The sequence below is a fragment of the Tinamus guttatus genome, unplaced genomic scaffold (assembly GCF_059628265.1).
Source record: "Tinamus guttatus ecotype Peru unplaced genomic scaffold, ASM5962826v1 Tinamus_guttatus_pri_ptg000004l, whole genome shotgun sequence".
NCBI lineage: Eukaryota > Metazoa > Chordata > Aves > Tinamiformes > Tinamidae > Tinamus > Tinamus guttatus.
Genome location: NW_028288538.1, coordinates 11,650,293 through 11,671,658, shown reverse-complemented (window position 1 = coordinate 11,671,658; position 21,366 = coordinate 11,650,293). Strand labels below are relative to the sequence as shown.

Sequence of the window (21,366 nt, the reverse complement as noted above, 5' to 3'; positions counted from 1 at the left end):
AGGAGATTCTTGTTGCCATACTAGTATGCTTAGATACAGAACTTTAAATATTTTTGTAAGTACAATGCAATATAGATTTGACACTGCGTACTGGTTGATTTCTGCATGTCCTATGTAGTGCTTCAACATGGAGACATGAAGTAAAACAGAAAGATCCTTTCTGAAAGGTGTTACTTTACTGTTTTATAAAAAAATCAGACTGTTTTATGAAAAAATTGTTATATGAAGGATAATAGTTTAATGCAACAGGTTAAAAAAGGATTCTTCCGTTTGCTGCTTGCTTTAGTTAAGTAAGGCCGTTAGTTTTACAGTTAAAGCTGCTTTTCCAATACATAATTATACAGACTTTAACGAATCCATATCCACTACTTCTAAAAAAAATGATACTATTTATCTATTTAGATAAGGATTTTAAAACAAAGAATATGAAATAAACAATGATGATGAACATACGGACTCGGTCTCAAAACAGTTTAGATGAAGAACAAGATAGTTTTATTGCTTTAAATTACTAAGGATTCAGGTGTAACAGAAATACTGTCATGTTTGCAAGGCTCCTGCTTTAGTTTTTATTAGTCCCTCACAAATCTCTTGGGATAAGAGCTCTTTAAGCCAATATATATTTTGTTTGCTTTTAAAGGGGTGTCTTTTAAACTTAATCACAGTATCAAAAAATGAATCAAAAGAGTAGAATTACAAATAAGACAGTGGTGAAAGATTTCAGTGCATATGAACAAGGCCGAGCAGAGCTTACATAATGAGTCCAATTGTTGTGTAAAGAATCCCTTATGACTTAAGTACTGTTCTTAAGAATATATACATCCCTACATGTAAATAAGCATGCCTAGATTTTCCAACAAACATTTAAATTGGGTTATCTGCCCCATGATCTTGAATGTCCTGTTCTTTGACTACAGACAATAACTCCATTGACTTGTGTTTATATTTTTAGTCAAAAGCACAGCAGAGGTCTGAAATACAAAAAAACTGTGTTTATGTTTTTACATAATACATAAACATAAACAACTATGTTTTTAAAAAACTGTTACAGAGACTTGTGCAGTTAATATGTCTTAATCTGAAAGAGAAGTGATGCATACCACACAGATTAATACAGCTTTGCTTTAAGAGGAATGGGGTTTCCAGTCTTTTCCCTTCTAACCCAGGTAAATGAAGTCCAAGATTGCCAAAGCCCACAGAGATTGCCTGTGCCTCACTGAAGTCTCAAGACCCTTGAAGTCTCAACACAGTTCTGGCAGCAACAAGATTCACTGGTTGTCTCCTTCGACCCTTCTCTTGCGAACTGTGGTAAGAAAGAAAGTAGATTTTACTATTTTTTTTAATTGCTGGAAATACTTTAAGCATTTCTACAACATCAGTTAAGGGAACCATGGTGTTGTTCCCTATTTTGTGTTTTAATTTCTCTTACTACAATAATTAATACTTAGTATTATCCACCATTTAAATTTATGCTTTAGCAATGCTTGCTGTTATTCACAAACACCTTCAAGAATCTGAGAAGAAGCTAACAGGAAACAACAGTTTTACAGTTGGTTAGCAGATTTAACAAGCTACATGATTTTATACTGCCAGTTTCTAGTGGTGGTGAATTTAAGTTATATGACTTCAAAAGAAACAATACAAAAGTTTCACACTATACCTTAAGACAACTTAGACATTTAGCAAAAACAAAACCACGAGGTTATGTTCAATAAAAGCATTCCATTTACTAATAAAAAATATTCAATTGTCAGAAATTGCAAAAGCAACAAGAATTTGCAAATAAAAAGCACAAAAGCTCACATGCTGCTTAGTTTAAAACATGTAAGATTCACTGAATGACTGGAGTTTTGTTCAGGATTTGTAGTATTTTGGATTGATAATTTCTTTTTCCATAGCAAATTATGTTTGCTAGGGAAACAGAGGGGAAGGGGCTTTGTTTCTACCTGTCTGAAGAAATGCTCTAGTGCAAAATATCCAAGTAGGATAAAAGGTTTTCAATTAATTGCTTAAGTCTCATATTTAAAATATTAGTGCTTAGCCCTTTATAAAGCTGAAGTATTACTTATTTTGAGAGTAACCCATCAACTTTTAAATCTCACTTTTAATCCAAATGATTTTCTTCAGTTACATAAGTTACTCATTACTACTTTCAGCAAACTTCAAAAACTTATGGAAAAGATTCCAACTTCAGCCTTCTCCAATCATCCAGTTAAAAACAGTTTCAGACCAAGAAGAACAGAAGTAATACAACACACTGTGAGCTAGGTAGAGAAATGCAGAAGAACGGAAAAAAGCAGCACAACGTACAGAGATGTGAGATTTTAAACATCTCAGTTTTCAATGCTCAATACCCAACTGGGTATTCAGAGTAACCTGTCTCTGTAGCTTCAGGGCTGGAGAGATGAAAAAGCATTTGCAGAAATTTTTACTTGCATTCTCCAGACTAAGAAATCAAGGAAAAAAGGAAAGATATCAGTAGAAACATACATTTCCAACAGTCAAATGCTAAAATGAGAGCGTGCACAAAGAGAAACCTTAATGACAGAAGAAACATGAAATATTGACATAAAAAAAAAAATCTGAAACCTTTTTTGAGAAGCAGTTATGCAGTGTCTGTGCGCCTTCCTTCCCCCTCTGCGATCTAAGCTATTACTCTCCCCACTTTTTCTGAGCTGATCCCTTCCATCTTGAACTTTACTCAAAGGGAAGCAGATCTTCAAATCAAACTGTCTTGCTCTGTACTTCCTTCTCATCTATTCTAGTACTAAAAAAACTCCCTGGCCCATTTTCACACCAAAAAAATTTGAAAATCTTACAATATTACAGAGCATCTAAAGCCAGGAAGTTTAATAAAGCAGAGTTTTTCAAAGCAATTCTATTTAAATAGATTCACCACAACGAATGATTATATAGTCAAAAGCTTTAAACATGTCACATTATTATATAAATGAATTCTGTTCACATGTGATATTAACCAATTTTCTGCTGTCCCATTTAGTGAGGATTCTAACAGATAAACTCCAGCAAAGTTTTTTTGTAGCCAGTTGTCACTGCTACCAGCTACCTTTAATAAAGACAGGGAAAATAACTGCATTAACAGAATCATAAGGGAACAGACAACCTGGTGCCAACCACTGCAAGTGACAGACGATTCAATCCCTACATTTCAAATAAGACTGGATATATGGGCAAGGAGGAGAGCACCTTACACTAATGATTTCCAGTGTACTGTTTTTAAAGTGACAATGGATTTTATCTGAATCAAAATAGAATGATCAAAACTATGCCCTTTTTGCCTCACCTTACCTATAATTCAAACATTCTTCCTTGTTTTAGACTATGCTGCCAAGCACGTCCAAACCTCATACACCTGAACCCCCCATAAAAAAGGGCAACACAGCAGCAAACAGAAAAATGGAAGTAAAGCACAGAAGAGGCCTGAAACATCATGTCAGAAGTGCATAACAAAACCACCTGTAGAATCTGTGCTACATTCATCTTATAGTCATGGGTCTTACCCAAATCATTATTTTTTGTGATAGCTGCAGCTGCCCTGGCCCGAGGTCCCTGCTGTGTGAACTGGTATCCAAATTTAAGAATCTTGGTGTTTTCCTCAAGCATCTTGGCAATTTCCACTTCGGCAATTGTTCCCAACTGTTGCCTCTATTATAAAAAAAGGATGCAAGACAACAGAAATTAGGTTTATTCACTCACAAAAAAAAAAAAAAAAAAAAACCTTACTTTCATCCTACTTGTCATCAAGTGTTATACTGGGCATAAGCTCACAACATCGTAACACTTGCTTGCCCACCAGCAATTACAAAAGTAACTAGGAATTAAGTTCAACTGGATAATTATGAAATCCTCAAAGACAATCATGCATGGGGTTATGGTATTTAAAAGTAAAATATTTTGGGAAGTCCATCACAGACTACCATCTAAAATTATGCAGTCACAGTTAGGGCAGAGAGTGCATAAAATCTGATTTTAATTATCATATTACCCCTGCCTCACTTACCTGATTATCAATTTTTATTTCTGTTAATGTTTCATTGTCTTTCAGTGCATCAACCAGTGCCAAAATCCCAACTCCAGTGATGAAATTCGATTCTATGTTCAAACTTTTTAATTTTGTGTTTACCTTCAACATATCTGCAAGAGCCTTGGAATGCAAGAAAGCCTGGTTATAACTTTGAACAGTGCTGCACTACATCATGTCGTGGAACAGTGGTAGTTATTTTCACTAGCTAACTCAGCAGGAGCAACATGTAGAGTTGAACTACGCATTTATGATTAAGCATGGACTTATTATTCGAGACTGAAGTGAGTGTTCAACTAGGCTTTATCTACCTTATCCCATTTAAAAGTACATGGTCAGGAGAAGGCCTTTCTTGCTCTTGTTACAAGCTAAAAACATACACAGAATATAAATTGTCTGAAATTAGCATATTGGACCAATTCCATTTTGTAAGCCTCCAGAGCATACAATGAGTAAAGCAAGCTGCTAAGTAAAAGGACAAAAAAGGGTGTTTAGTCAACTGAAAAGAGAATTGGATATAGTTAATTTGTAAACGGCAGATTTGACTTTCAGAATGCTTCTGATCTGCTAATATGACTAAGCAGTAAAATTCAAAACCTTAAAAGTGATATTAATATGTGCTTAAAAATACTTTAATAGAAATGGCAAATACCTGATCTTATTTCTCAGAAAATTACAACAGGTAACGCCTGATGCTTATGGTCATAACCATTAGCTTCATTATCACACCATGTAAACTTTTTGGATTAATTTACAATATGGAAAAGAGAGAGAGACAAAGAGAGGGAAAGAGAGAAAGAGAAAAAGAGAACACTCTACACTTCATTACAAAATGTTTCGGCTCAACAGAAAAGGAATGTTTTAATTAACCCAAAACATAGCTTTTAAATTTTCCTTTAACCAAATGTTTCACACTTCTGTTCTTTCCAATTTCAAAAAAAAGGATTATCCTAGAAGAACATTTAATGCTGTCTTTTTACCCTTAAAAAAAGGAGCGGGGGGGGGGCACAGCTTATGATTTAATAAACAAACAAAAAAATAGTTCAAAAAAGATCAAGTTCTCATTTATCTCATACATCTTATTTCTTGCTGTATTCTTGTGAACTAAAAAGTATTTAACAACTTTGAAACACCAAATATTTGTTAAAAACAGAAAAAAACCTTTATGATCTAGCTGAAGTTAATCATTTTCATCCCCAGATATTTTAAAAAGATTCACTTCAAGCCCCTACTAGTTTCTTTCCTGACTTCCTTAGTTCCCCATTCAAACACATAAGCAAAGAAACTCAGTTCACTTACAACAGCAACAGGATCATTACTTCGGGTGGCTGCAAGGCTGAAAGTCTTCACATGTGTGTTGGTTTCTAGGGCTTTTGCAAACTCTTTCAGCGTTGGAATTGGAATGTTCTTGAATTAAAAACAGCATTTTATATATTTAAGCTCTTTTTTTTTTTGCCCCCTTCAGCATTACCCTATTCTTTTTACAGCTATCAGACTGCTTTACAGTATTTCATAACTTAAAGCATTTTCTACTGAGAAAATGCAGTTTGCTTATTTTAGATGTAAAATAATTACCTTAATATTATTTAGATTAACTTCAACAAGGCGGGAATCATTATCTTTAATTCTTTGCAATGTCTCTTCCACATTCGTGGGATTTGGTGGTTCATCAAAAACAGGCAACATTTTTTCGCCTTTTACTATATCTGCAGAGTAAGGCATATAATTGAAATCACACAGGTCGCAACAAATACACACACTAAATACTAAATGTACCTCAAGATCATTTGATTACTTTTTACATTTCTCCCCTACTCAAAACATACCACCTTCTTCTGACCATATTTTCATAAAGTTCAGTCCTTTCCCAAAGGCTTCATTCTGGTTTTCTCATGCACCAGTTCTTTTCAGAAAGCACACAGGAATTGAATAGTGAACACAAACATGAAGCCTAAAAACTAAGACATACAAATGGGCTTGCACCCACTTTACTCCAAAGTGGATTAACTGCAGAATAAATTTTACTGTAGATGCATATATTTTACTTCCACCCTCACCATAATTCAACTAGTAATATTGTAGACACGCATATTTCAAATTCAGAAAAAAATACTATTAAGAATATCAGTGCAACAGAAAATAACTAATAAAATAACTTTGCTATAGCAAAGACAATGTGCAGTAGAAAACTTTTTATTTATATACTTGTATACTTACTTGAGAAGCTGTCTTTGTCAATCCCATTACTGCTTCCTACTACATCACAGAACTGATTGTTTGTTATTAAGTTGGACATTCCCAGTATAGCTGAAAAGAAAAAGAAGAAAAAAGACAAAACAATGTTACTATTCATGGCTAATTAGTTGCTTTAAGAACAGTCAGATCAGTCGTGATATCGTGGTGCACAAAACTCTTGATTCCTCTTCAGGAATCAAGTTCAAAGCACACAGCAACACATTCTTGCAGGTAAGAGAAAGCAATAGCATACACTTAATAAAAGATCTGCAGCCTGAAGGATGAATTTAGACATTAACACAAATCTACAGCGATGAATTGTACAATGATGAATCTACAAGTGACATGGCACGTATCATGATACAGGTTCTACCACAATTACAACCTCATATAATCACGTTTTAGATAACAAATATACGATAACATTACTTATAAGATCATTCCTGTCTCAATATGCACCCTCCCATTCATATGTTGAAAAGCTAACCTGCAAGGTCACATAATTCTGTGTCTGTGGCACTCGTCAAGGCTTCCTCCAATTCTGGATCAAGAGATATTTTTTCTTCATTGAAAGACTGTACAGGCTTTTGTTTTGGAATAAATATTTTCCCTGGAGTAAAGAAAATAAAAAGTGTGATATTACTTTGTTTTATACAACTATCCTTAAGCTTTTCTATAGTTAGAGAGTACATAATACATTTAGTAAGTCTTGAGAATATGAGCAGCAGAAACAACAAAGCAATGAGGTTTCTTCTGTTTGTCCTTGAAAGTCAGAGATGAGGAAAAGGCATAAACAGGAATCTTACATTACTTACAATTCCAGACTTGGAGCCAGGATACAGACTCCTGAGACATTATTTGTCTCTTTGTGGTATCAGAAAGCATTATATAAGGCTATATTATAAATTATAAATGCCCTAGAAAAAGTACCTGCAAAGAAACTTCAGTATCACTAGAAAATGATGTCTTATATGCTTATCTGCCTCAACGGAGAAAGGCACCCAGGCAGAGCTGCAAGGTGAATACGTCAGATAAGTGAGATACCCAAAAATCTTCTGAAAATATGGATCAGAATATTCACTGTAAATTTACAGCTATCTTCGAGTTCTGATTTTGGATGTTGACCAATTTTTTTAAAAAAGTTATTTTAGGAAAAAGCTATTTTAGGAGGATATAAAGTCCAGAAAGTTAGCATGTTTTCTGCTAAAAAGTTATCAGAAGAATCAGAAAATGAGTTACTCAACACTTAGTCTTGAAACAATTCTGATAGGAAGGATTTAAAACTAGTCTATCAGAACCAAAGATGTCTACTGCAGCATAAAATTAACAAGAGGCAAGGTATACTTTGTTCTAGGATAAAATAATATGATATACAGAAAGCTTTGGAATTGTGTGATAGAACTAAATCCATTTCATGCATCTAGAAAATCATTAATCTATTTTTAAATTATTCACACTTTTGCATGTAGTTAAATATCAAGAAAAATAAAAGATCGAGATACTACATTTTTAATATGGACACACAAACACACACATATATGTGCATGGGCGCACACACACACACAGAGGCTTAATAACAATAATAAGCAATTTGCTAGACTAAATTAAAACGCAGTCTATCTGCGTTTCTGTTTACATTTCTGTAAAACACCTGATGCATCATTCAACACTAGCACTCCGCTTGACTTAGCTGTTAGAGAACTGTAAGAAATGGGTTGCAACTTTCTTCGATTTTCTCCCCAAGGTAAGAGGTGTCAACAATCTTTATAAAGTCTGTAGTAATTCAGCATCCCATCATCCGTGCTCATCTCTAAGAGCATTCAGCCAACAAATGAACTGTCCCAGATCATTCCAATTACCCCATGGCAATACCTATCGGGTACCAGATTCAGACTATCTGGTTAGATGCCAGAAGCCCAAGATATTTTTCCTCATTTGTATACAAATGTATTTTGTTACAATGTTTGGACTGAGTTGAGCATTCTTAAATATCTCCTAGTGACATTAAACTTTATATGCATGTTTCAGTTTTAATTCTGGGAAAATTCAGACAAATCAAGATATTCCTTTCCACTTTTCTCAAAACTAGCTTCTTCAGACAGATTCCAGATCCAACAGATTGAAAAAAAAAACAAATAAAAATCCATCCATATTTTCTCTCTCTCTCCCTGAAAATCTCCATGTTAGATTACAATAGTTTGTAGATCATTTTCATTTTAGAATAAATTGTTTATTAGTGCTAGCACAGATTAGACTGGAGCCTATCATTTTTTTCAGCTTAACATCACAGTATGATGACAAAGATTTGTTGTTAGCAACACAATATTTTTGCTCTGGGGTTGCTGTCACTTTGGAAAGTCGTATAAATGGTCATTACCCATATTTAGAATCAGAAAATAAACCTCCTTATTCAGCTGTTCTGACTTACAAACAATAGCTGAAACCTGCTGAAATACATTACCCCAGATAACACCATTTTGATGGGCAGTGCAAAATTAAATGTGGTGAGTCAAGATTAAAGTAGAAGAATCAGAAGTAGAAGGCTTGAGTGAAAAGACTACTTTGATATATATGATACTGTACTGTAGCTATAATTATTATACATTTTAACCTCTGAAACACCCAGACACACAATGTAACGGCTTTCACTGCCTGTATTTCCAGTGTTTTTCCATCAGTAATAAAATGACCAAACAAGACTTTCAGACTACAAGGAGGAAAAAGAAAAGGAAACAGCAAGGTTTGAGCCTTATTCATATTAACACTGAAGCTGCAGATCAGTTGCAGATTCACTCATTTGCTTTTTATTTTAAGTTGGCTTCTTCTGTGCACTATGTCTCTCCAGATAGCCACAAAACCCTGGATACATGAAGAACTTAGAGCATCTTAGTCATGCCTTTCTCTAAACAGTCTTGTCAAAGAAAAAGTCTCACACTTGTACAGCAGAAAAAGCACATGAAAGCTTAAAAGAATTATAAGATTATTACAAAAACTAATTTTGTCTGAGATTAATATACACAGTTTCCAATAGAATTTTATTTATTGTCAAGATTTCTCATCCATGTTCAATATGAGGAGGTAAGGATTTATCCAATGCAAGAGCACAAAATAACTGGTTCAGAATTGTGGCAACAAGTGCCTCTAACACTTTAAGAAAGCACGTTTCCTAAAAAGAAGTGGTAAATGGCATTTTTTGATATTGAAAATACTTTCTATCTAGTCTCCTCCTTCCTCCAAGGAAGCCCTGTCACCTTTTGTGATTAGTCTGAGTTACTTAAGTTGAGACCTCATAGATTCAGAGGGCAGAACACATTCAAGGACAGTCTCGGGGTGCATTCTTGGAGCTGCTTTTCAGCGCGCGTGTTAACAGCGCCAACATCCAAAAGGGAGCACCGCAATCTGCTTTTAGCAGTACCGTGGGATCCTTCCTCACACAGTCCTAACTGTGGTACTTTTAAGACTCCTCTTTGGTTCATTTTAGAACAAAATTCAAGAAGAATCATCCACTTTCAGGTCACCATTAAAGCTTTAGTTAAACTGATGCTTCAGGCTTATCTCTGTGAACGATGAAAAAAATAAAAGAAAAAACAATCCCATGTATCCAAATCTCACATCCTTCAGCTACTGCCTCCAGTGCTGTACCCTACACGAGCATTCGTGCAGCATGCGGCAAGTGGGTGAAGGCATATGATCTCCATTAAAGGCTTTTTTTAAACAACGTTTTATTTTATACTAGATTCACTTCAGCATGGACCAGTCACCAGTCTGATTCACTGCACAGGCCCTACAAATAAGACCTATTTTTTCTGCTGTCAACTTCAGCAATTTTTAAGTCGACAGGTTAGGAATCTCGGTTTCTAAAAGTTCGCTTCTGAAAAAGTAAGGCTAAATTTAGTCATACTTGCTTGGATCCTAAAATAACTTAATAAAAATGAAGAAGCACGAGAAAGAAACTACAACAATTTCTTCATCCAAACAAATGTAAACAGCAGCCAGCACACTTTAGGTCGTAGACTTCAAGCCAGAACTTTCCCTAAAGCAAAAATGTTAAAAGCTGCTCCCCTCAAGCAGTGTTAATTAGAAGCAACTCCAGTCACATCAGCCGGGTCAGTAGCAGTTTGTTAGAAAGCAGGTAACACCCATGTTTATACAATCTCTCATTTACTAATTTCATCTCACTCTAGCCCAGAGTTCAGAGATTTACAACTTGAACACAAAGGCAGCTGTCCCTCCCTCCCCCCGCATGCAGGGAATGAACAACACCTCAAAGAGGCCTCTGGATCTCAGGAGACAACGATCTAAATACAGGGCCTGTTTCCAAGACAGATTTGGGATCCACCCACTCCCTACCTCTTTACTATCACAGGTTGCCTTTTTTAAAAAAAAAAAAAAAAAAAAAAAACTTTTTTCTTTAAGAACACACATACTTATCTGCACATTCCATATGACAGATAGCTTTCCTGGCCCTTCAGTGGAACATTTCTAAATATCAGTGATCTGATCACATGAAAAAACATGATATTCTGGTTATTTATAAGCCAAGTAGTATACTTCAAATTTCAAACAATACAATATAAAGAGACAAATTTCAGAGATGTTCACATCATAGTTTCTGTAATAATTATATATTCTTATATTTTATGCCTAGAGCTACTACATTAAATGGTGCCCTTGGGGTTAATTCTAAAGCAGGCTTTTCTTGCAACAGAATAAACCAACTCCTGAATCACACACTACTGTACTGCTCATAAGCCAAAAATGCTGGATCATATCTACTGACCAGTACTAGGCGTTACACACAGAATGGTATTATCCAAGGTAGGATTGAAAGCCTTGCAAAAGTCAGATACATTTAGCATTTTGTTCGTACTATTCTTATGCCCAAGCGCAATCCAGCACTCACTCTAGCTGGCCTGCAGATCAGAAAACAGCCTAAAATCCATTCTGCTCTATTCTATTTGTGGGAAAGGAATCCCGTGTCACCTGAGGACACCCAAACATAATCTCCCATCAGCTGTTACTCCATGAATAAGAACAAAGAGCAACGCTTGGTGTATTCTATATATTCTTTCTTATGCTCACTGACTTCATCAATCGAAAATACAAAATACACAGTTCAACCACTAATTCTTACAATGAGACAGGACAAAGTACATCACTTATGAGTATAAATTAATACTAATTTTTAAAATACATCTGAGAGGCAACTTGTGCAGTGTCACACTGCGGAGCCCATCCTTTTGTTATCTGTTTACAGAACATGTAGCAGTTAGAAAACTTTCACATTAAGGCTAGTAGAAGATGTTATTTGGTTCCAGTGTTTTTGCATGGAGAATGTCAGTTTGACAAGTTGTTTCTTCAAAGCTTCTACAAGATCTTAACTTCATTTCAGAGCACGTAATATACACTTCCCTTTAAAGACCAGTGATCATGTGAAAAGTAAATAGAGAATATAGCATCCCAAATCCTGCTGCAAGAAGAACAAACAGTAACGCAGATCAGCTAAGCACTAGACAGCTGACAAACTTTAGCCTAAGAATATGCTCAAGTTTTAGTATAAGCAAAGTATAATATAAAGCAAAGTATATTATAAAGGTTAGACATGCTGTTGCCCCACATGAAGTGTGCTAGCTCTCATATGTTGCTGTTCAAAGAGATACAAAGAGCCCACGTAATTTGCTCAGATGTGCAGAATACATTTCAGAGCAACCGGACCTGAGCATAAGTCTAGCTTCACCATTTAGATAAAAGATCCTTCTCTTTGCAAGTATCTTGCAAAATTTTTATTAGAAGCTTATGCAAAGAGATTGAGACAAAACTAGTTTTGTTGAAGATGTCACATTTTAAATAGTATTTCATGAGAAAGTTTCTATCATTAATGTCTTAGCCTGAACTACACTGCAGGCAACAATGGTTTACTGTACAGTTCAACATCAATTGGAATAGAATGTGACTTAAGGCCTTAAATTTTGTTTCAAAGTATGTTTTTTTTTTCCTTTACACACAGCAATCTTTTAGAAACTACATCAGGCAATGGAAAATGTTATATAATAATTTAGGAGGTTTAAGCCTCAATTTTGTTTAGCACTGTTCATCTCACTGCATCAGGATGCTTTACGTGATTTCAGATCTTCTGTGTTTCACAACACACAGCAGTAACAGTGCCAAGGACATATAGGAATCGTGTCATCTATTGGTGATTCAGCATTGTCTTTGTTACACATCCTACTCCAAAACGTCTGAGAATCTTCACTTACACTGAAGCAGAGAAAAGGGATTACCATAATCTGCAGTAAGTAAGGATGTTTAAATTACCCATACTAAGCTTCCTGGATAAACCTGAAGGCCGAATCACCATTGCGTGATACAGTTTTACTAAAATGGGTAAGGGGAAAAAATAGATTTCCCCATTCTCTCTCTGTGAAGTGAATAATTACACTAAACTAGGCTGGCTAGGCATAGAGAAATAAGAAAACACCTCTCAGCAAGTCACTGGGAAGGCTAAAATCCCAAACAATGATTTCAGAATAGCAAACCTTTGTAAGTGTCCCTATCAGTCAATTTTTCCAAGCTTTTTATACCACCAACCATTGATACATTTCAAAGTTTCTTGCAATGCTAACTATACTATTAATAGCTAACAATAATGATACAATCTTATTAAAACCTTTCAGTAAAGATATTAAAAAGATAACAATCACTGCACAGACCATTTACCCAGCCTTACTGACCTATAACGTCTTTGATTATTTAGTGTCTACCATGGCAAATCATTCTACCAGTGCAGTTTAAATTACACACAGTATTACAAATGTTGCTGTTTGTCCTCAGCAGTCCAGACGACAAGCTACAGACACAACAGCATTTGATACAAATCAGGGGTAGCTCTTACATCAGGGAGCCGGTCCCCATCAGAACTTTCAGACCTTTGATGAGACTTTCAGTCTTATTTCCTTCCCCCAGTGTATGCAAATGCACCAACGCCTGCACCACAACACACGAACAGGAAGTGTCCTGCCTCTGCACAGGCGCAATCATTGGGAAATGCTACCAGCTAAAAGGCATGAAAGCTGCCACTCCTTCAATAAACTTTGGTTCAGAGGAGTTCCAGCTGGTCCACTTCAGAAATTTCATATCCACCTACACAGAAAAGGGCGTTATTACCTTTCTTTTCTCTTGTAAAAGGCACATAATCTTCCCTGTCCTTGTGCTCAAGAGCCTGTTTCTCCAAATATGCAAGGAGTCGCTCCCTGTCAAAAGGGCCTGAAGCCTTTTTAGCAGTCTGGTCTTTCTGTCGGAAGCCTGCAGGAAGAAGTGCATTCTAGAAAACAAAACGGAGGAAAGTAAAAAAAATCAGCTTTAAAAAGTTTTGATGAACACCATTTCAGCTTAATATCCGCCCCCCCCAAACACACACACACACACACACACACACACACACTTCCTTCTGCCCTCCCTGAGGTTCCAGCCCAACAGATCATACTTTCTAGGCAATCTTGAATTACTTGCCAGCTTTCTTTTTTGGGCGATTATCTGTTCTTCAGATAACAGCTATTTACTTAGAGCATTCACAGTTGAACTGAAGCAATTCTTCAGCACAACAGTTCTCAGTACTAAATTTGCTAGTGACTTCGCATTTCTTTTCCAGAATGAACTGTTTAGATGGGAAGGAGTAAATAAAACTCATCCATTTATAGTCTAGACATACAGTAACTAGGCTGCCTCATCCACCACTAATATCTATATGTATCCATGTGTTAAGAAAACTGCCTATTCAATTCACCTTCATCTAGCAACTCAGAGATGTATTTCTACTTTTGAGGCTGACTTTTTTTTTTTTTTTGCTACTATCATCTTGTTTCAGTTGGGGTGCAGGGAAAGGATGAGGGAAAAAAAAAAAGAAAGAAAAAAAAAAGGGAAGATAAGCATGAGGAATTCTAGACTATCATAAAAAAAAATACAATTTGCCTTTGCCAAAACTATAAAGCCAAAACCAATCAGCATTAGGAATATCTTGCCATGCAACAAAATAGGTGACCACAAAATCTAAAATCAAGCTCAGCCTTCAGCAGGTCTTATTAAAGCCAAACCAGAGATTCAGAAGATGAAAATATTAGTACTGAACTGAGAATTTAGCTGTAATATCAGTGGAGGATACAAGTCAGCTCTTCATTACCAAAAGTTAAAATATTAGTTACGCAATACCCTATGTTGACATAATTGTTTAGGATAAGACTATTTGTCTCCTCTTTGTAAATTTAGGAAGAGGACAGATGTAGGCTATGAGATACAGAACTAGGAATCTGTAAGAATATAATACTCTCTCCCTCTCAAATTGCAATAGTAGAAGTAACAAAATAAGAAAAGGACACAAAAGTTGTTTACCATACAATGGGAACAGGAAAGTTAGAAAAGCTTTTCTAAATAAACTCTAAATAAACTTCTCAAGAATGTCACTAACAACAATTTTTCATTAATAAATAACTCCCAGGGAGATGCTTCTGACAGTCCCCTTTGCTATTTTCCTCTACTGTGGTTGCATTCAGATTGCAAAAGGAAATAACCACTTGAGACATCATATACACATTTTTTTTGACTATTTTGGGGGATTAGCAGAGAACTCTGTACAACAGTATAACAACTACAAGCTGAATTCAAGCAAAAAAAGAAGAGTCTCATGTTCAGAAACCAGTCCAATGTAACTTAGCGGAAGACAGAACTTCTCTTGGCTAATACTTACCTCAGGGTCAAGATCATCCAAAACAGTTTCCAGTTGTTTCAATTCTTCAGCTGAAAGTTTGCCGAGAATTTCATCCTCATCGAGATCTTTGTATTTGTCCAAGTCCTTGCGAAACGGGAGCGTCATGGCTTGGGCAGTTACTCAAACACTCCAAATGCCAAATCGTATTCTTAATTAGATCTACAGAAAGAGTTTTTAGAAGAAAGAGGCACAGTTAAGGTAGACATCCCAGTCACATATGTCTTCAGCTTCCAAATACACTGCAGAAAGGAAAGCTTTTTCATCCACTATTCAAAGATATTTTATTCTACAATCAGGAGTACTAGAAAGCCCTCTATGCCTTGCCTCTTTCTTCACTGGCAAGAACCATGTCCAGGCATGTCCTTTGAAATCAATAGACTTTTTTTCCCCCCTCCAGTTAAGCTACATGTTTTTACAGATTAATGCCAAAGTCTTAATGTTCTTTAACAATAACTCTAAGGTCTTCCCAAAGAGCAAGGCTGACTACATAGAAACCACCAAAAAATATACTTAGTACTTCTGAGCCAGCTTGCTGCCATCAGTTTTAGAGACTGAAGTCAAGCAAGCAGTTAAGATCCTTTGCATATATTGCTGTTGCTATTTAAGGTCAATTTTACAAAGTGACTAAGGAAGATGCTGCGAAAAACTGCATTACAAGCAGGTGAACTATGTAATAAGCAAGGACATGAGTCAGTAATAACTACAGAGGAAATAAAGGATGTTTGCCTCCCAAGTTAATTATATCACTACAATGGAAGTAACATTTTGTTCTGTCAGATGACAATTAAAATACCTTGGGAAATACACTTATTTCCTAAGCAACAGCACTCCACTCAATCTTACCCTATTGCTCTCTAATTCCCAGTTGACCAACAGAGGGCAAAAATGAAGAGTTTTGCTTTCAGTTTAACACGTAAGAAAAAGGTAACTGGAATGATTCTCTACAAATAACAAAGAGCGTCCATGGTGTGTTTCCAGAGCAAAAGCTAGATTCACACCTTCAGGCTTATTAGCCTCTCTAACACTTTTCTTGATTCTAACAAAAAAAACAAAACATAAGTTAGGCACAGAGCAAAAGTTACTTGTTCTATGGACTACAAAGCTCCAGTTGAGGCTACTATATGCTATACATTACTTCATATCAGAAGACAGGCTATATTTCAACTACACTTCAAAAACAGATCAACCTAAAGTTACTGCCTCTTAAAAAAAGCAAAGGAAAAGGAAGGCTGTACAGACATGCCATGAGATATCACAGGATCCCACTTACGGGACTCCATCTTGGCTGTTTATAGCCACAAAGGTCTTATGAAAACTATTAGTGATATAAACACAAGACCTTATTTGCAAACTAAGCTGACATTGATATGACATAATTCCAAAGCTAAACCACCTACCTTAATTTAAGGTCTCTCTTTTTTAAAAAAAAAAATAAATTCTCCAATTTATGTTAAACTACATCGAGCATCTGGCTTCCCCTGGGTTAGAGCCACTCGTGTAGAAAGAGCTTTGACCTTTAACGAGAGGTCACAGAGAAAAAGGTCAGAAAAATAATTTACTAAATACAGAAAAAAAAAACACACATTAGCATATCTATGTTTTTTAAAACGATGTTCCAAAAATAAACAAGGAGTTACTAGACCAAATGCTATAGTTCTCATAATTTTGTGGTATTTCTGTTTCTGGAGGTACAGAATAGCTGAGGAACAACTAGATTGTAGCAGTAGCAGATGCTGCACAAACTGCTTGCAAACTTCTGATCCCCCTTCCTCACCATTTAAACCATCACACGTTATCATGAAAGAAAACCATTTCCTGCGGCCAGTTACACAGCATTGTTCATGACCAAGCTGCATAGTCTGAATCCTACATCAACAGACTGTTATTTTCCACGTTTCTGCATGTCCTTTTACATTCAAATACTAAAAGGTATAGTTTTAAATGATAATTATAAGGAACAGAATAGTTATAATTGTTCCTTTCATACTGGAAAATCTACTTATCTTTTATAATGCTTTATTGTTCAGGTCATAGTTCTTAGTCTCACCTGTCCTTGTAATAGGATCAAAGCATCCACTTCAAATGCTTTTTCAGATGACCTGACGGCACTTGATGCCATTATTTGCATATCATATCACAATATGAGTTTTGAAGGGTTAAAAACATTTAGGTCATCTAAGACTTACACTTCTAAAGCAGCAGAAATGCCAGTACAAAACTCTGAAAATGAAATTTCAGTAAAAAAATACAAAATTCAGAAAGGACGTAGAGTACAGTCACTATATGTTTAGGTGTAACAGCTGGGTTAGTAAGTGCAGACTGGAATGCTCACGAAGGAAAAAAAAAAAAAAGGGGGGGGGCACAGCAAAAATACCACTGATTTTGTAATTCAGTCTTCTCCTAGCAATAAAACAGAAGCATATCAGACATGGCAAATTGAAAAGAGGCCAAAGAATGAGTTAAGAACACAATTTCTAACACCTATCAATCAGAACTGAACTATTTTTAAAATATATCAGAATACTTAACAGGAGACGCATTTAGAAAGTTACGATTATAACACTGCTTAACACATCTGCATCACACAGGAGTTGCTTGGTGATGACTTTCAGATCGTTCCCTACCGAAAAACAAAGGTATAAAATATGTACATATAACATCCTAAGAACCATTTTTAGGTTTTTAAGAACAGTGCCAAGAATTTTCATTGCCTGAATAGGGCATAATGCCCAGATGAAGGTATAGTCTCAAACAAAACCCTTCACTTCCTATTAAACACATTAAGATCAGACTTTCGGAACTGACATATTCATTTGCTTTCCATCACTCATTTTAAGTGCAGTGTAAAGAAAAATTACAGGTACAGTTTAATTAATTACAAAGAAATTTGGAAGGAAGGAATTCTTGGAAGGAATAGTAAAGTTATTTAAATTTTAAAATACTTGTGGCACATTTTACTGCAAAATAGTAGACAAAAACTAATAATTTAAGCTTTATAAATGCTTTACACTTTATGAGCGGAGCTAGTTTTCTTCTAAGCATGTTTCTTAGCTCTACCATTAAAACATTATACATGTCAAAGGACAAAGGGCTAATATTTTTTCTTTAGATATATGTAACCGAAATGTAAATCAAGTTCTTTATTCTTGTAACACAGCAGTTGCATAAGGAACATAAAGGAATAATGGAAACAAAGCCATCACTTCTGATTAATCGAATTTCCAGTGCTCATGTTTATTAAGCAGAGGAGAAGTTAGAAGCAATTAGTAACAAAGACATTCTGATCAACATGACAAAGACAAAAGCTTGTCACTATTCCTTCACCTGCAAAACCAATGAACTGAGGAATTCTTTATTTCATGCCATTTCATAATTACCCCAGTAATCCCCAAAGAACTCTTTAGCAAGTTTCACACATGTATTTTTGTCCTCTCCTGTCTACCTTAAAGTGAGTGTTTAAAAATAGAAAGTTTCTGATTTTATTTCAAAGACTCAGCCCTCAGAAATTTATCTATTATCTTTAAAGACACAATTTCTTGCAACTCTAGCAGGAATAACTTTTGGGAAATATCCACAGGAAACCAGAGTCTTATTAAAATCCACTGTAAATGGTTTCAGTAACTTGGATTTTAAAATAGAAGTGACATCATGAAAAAAACTGCGCTGATTTTGGCCAACATGTTCACAGAGTTCACTTTAATCTCATTTGTTACGTAGAGTCTTCTTCCAGTCAGCCTCTTGCTGAACCTTAGCTGGCAAGGGGGGTCCGCAGGCAGAGCGCAGCGGCATTCCTGCATCCATCAAAGCTCTGAAACGGTTCCAGATGCTTAATGGAGCCTAAGCTTTTCCCCAGGGAAGTCTTACAATGCCAACAATTCTAACTTTCACTGGGCAAGATCATACATAACTGTTTATGAACACTATTTATATTTGACAGAGTTATCTTTCTTTACCAAAACCAGAAGAGATATTACTGAAGAAACATATGGACACTATTACAGTAATTCCAACAAGTTCCTTATGATGATATTGTAAGATTTTTGCAAAACCTCTGCTGAACAGTCCAGCAGTGGTTTTCTTCTCAAAAAGTTCTTAAGAACTAACCTGACCCTTCCAAATTTCCAGCTGAAGGCACAGCACAAAATCCTGGTTCTCGTGACTTCACACCAGAGGTCTGAGACTGTGTATAACCAGCAGGTGGCATCTCATCTTTGCCTAAACTTTTGTTCAGGGTAAGAGAGAAATGGCTATTCTGGGTTATTTTTGTACACAAACGATCTCGAGGCTTCGTTCTGTTCTAAAAAATAATGTAGTAAGTTTTCTACATGGTAAAGTTAGTTTTGCCCAATAAAAAATTATTTCTGTATGTCTATTCTCGAAAAACAATCATCCACTCTACAAAATAGTAGAAGCAAAACCACGTTCTAGCAAATACCAGAGGGGACGGATTCGAGACCCTGAAGTGTTTGCTATGTGGGTTAACGTGCTGCGGAAGCGACACCTCAACACCTCGTGAAAAGGGCTTGCACACAGAACTCCAGCACAACCGTCTTGGAGACGTTTCCAGACTTGCTCCTCAAACTAGCTGCAGGGCAGCTATTATGATCACAAATAAACACAGGGATTGGACCAGAGCACAGAAAGATAAGCACCTCAGAAATTTTGAGGAGGCTTGCTTCATTCTCGTCTAACAGCTAAAAATCCCAGTGAACAGAGTTACTGACTGCCCCAAGGAGAGAGCAGTTCCTCCAGCAGAAATCTTTTGCTCCAGGTTATCTGTTCCCACTCACGCACAAAGCAGTACCACTGGATCTGACGATAGAAAACATCTAGAATGAGGATTACAAATTAATAAACTGATTACAACTTTTTCAGACAATGCCTAGATTTTCGTTAACAGATATGGGCCACCTATAGAAAGAGGCGCACAATATCTACTCCTCTAGAAACTGCCCAGGGGCACTTTGGTTAATAAGCAATCCCAGATATAAGTTATCTGAACATGCAGACAGCCACATTCATTAGAAAAGTGTTAAAGCATATAATCTTTGAAATCCACTTTATTCAGCTTATGTTGCTTGTTTTTTTCTTGTCTTTCATCCAGAACACCTGAAGCTGGGTGGCTACAGTCATTTAAGTATTCTAGATTTGTATTTAATACTTTAACACGTGCAAGAGAAGGCAAAGGGTAAACTTCCAAGTGCCAGTTTCAAATACTCCATTGCCTCAAGTACTGTCTTTTAACACCTGTATCCCTACATTAAGCATCAGAACACATTAAGCATATCATAGCAAAATTAAAGCATTTAGTAACTTCTCTAGAACAGCGTTTATTCTCAACACACAGTTTGCATCCACCCATAGGGGAGGAGGCGGATAAGCTCTCAGTACCGGCCTCTAAAAGCTGCATGCCAGATTCTCCGAGGTGGAGGAAAACAAACACACGGACACGCACAGGGGCCTCCTGGGCCTCGGCCGTTCCTCGGGGCAGACATACCTTTCCAGCAGGCCCATTTCCTGCCTGAGCGCCGTCTCAGAGAGACGCTCCTATTACCGGAAGACTTCTATGTCAGCGCTACGAAGCATACGTACACTTTTGTCAACCACGGATACACCGGAAAAACATTCTTCTGATTGCCATTAACATACGTGATTTACGAGTTGCAGCGGGCAAGTTGAAAGAACTGTGCCAAGCAGATCTACAGGCAAAGTTTCTAAAGTTACAGCTTCCAGACTTCACGGCGAGCCCCAGTGCTGGCCACGAGAAGTTGCAAATATCCCGTCCGAGCGCACGCTGAGCTGCGCGTGAGCTACGCGAGACACCCCCGCGCTACCCGCCTGGCACAGGGGCAGCCCCGACCCTCCCGCCGCCCGCGGCTCCGCCGGCGGCAGCCGCGCCCAGCGCCGTCCGGAGGCTCCGGGCGCAGAGCGGGCGGCGAGCGGCCCCTCCCCGCGCCGCCGAGGCGGCCGCTGCCGCCGCGCGGCCCCCCGCGGCCGGGAGCCGAGCCCTGCCCTGCCCGCCCCGCCGCCCGCGAGGGCCCCGCGGCGGCCCCGCCGCCCCCCGCACTCACCGGCGGCGGCAGCGCCCCAGCCTCTCCGCCGCCCGCAGCCTCCCCGGGCAGCCCGCCCCGCGCCGCCCCGCGCGCATGCGCGCGCCCCTCCCGCCGGGCGGCGCCTCATGGGCGCTGTAGTGCGGCGGCGGGCGCCATTCCGCGCGGGGCCGCGTTGACGCCCAGCCGCACAGCAGCCTTCATTTTGGCTCCGTGACTTTGGCCAGCTGAAGTGAGGGAAAACAGGGTTTTTCAATGGCAACTGAGAGGTTGTCTTC

The 21,366-nt window shown here is 37.4% G+C and overlaps 1 protein-coding gene and 1 long non-coding RNA gene across 3 annotated transcripts in view; both read right to left on the bottom strand.

Moving 5' to 3' along the window:
* Positions 1 to 21,366, bottom strand: part of LOC148596391 (uncharacterized) — a 123,929-nt gene that overhangs the window by 33,989 nt on the left and 68,574 nt on the right. The gene's annotated exons all lie outside the window — the stretch shown is intronic.
* Positions 1,062 to 21,131, bottom strand: LOC104571109 (tropomodulin-3). Of its 2 annotated transcripts, none has more exons than XM_088519595.1 (10): positions 21,110 to 21,131; positions 15,018 to 15,197; positions 13,442 to 13,598; positions 6,765 to 6,887; positions 6,248 to 6,349; positions 5,618 to 5,748; positions 5,342 to 5,449; positions 4,022 to 4,165; positions 3,522 to 3,666; positions 1,062 to 1,303 (listed from the first exon to the last, which is right to left on the bottom strand). In XM_088519595.1, the coding sequence occupies exons 2-10, from the start codon at positions 15,141 to 15,143 to the stop codon at positions 1,269 to 1,271; spliced, it is 1,071 nt and encodes a 356-aa protein (XP_088375721.1). In that variant the 5' UTR covers positions 15,144 to 15,197; positions 21,110 to 21,131; the 3' UTR covers positions 1,062 to 1,268. The 2 variants fall into 2 exon arrangements, with proteins under 2 accessions (XP_088375721.1, XP_088375724.1); XM_088519598.1 differs by having other exon boundaries at positions 6,260 to 6,349.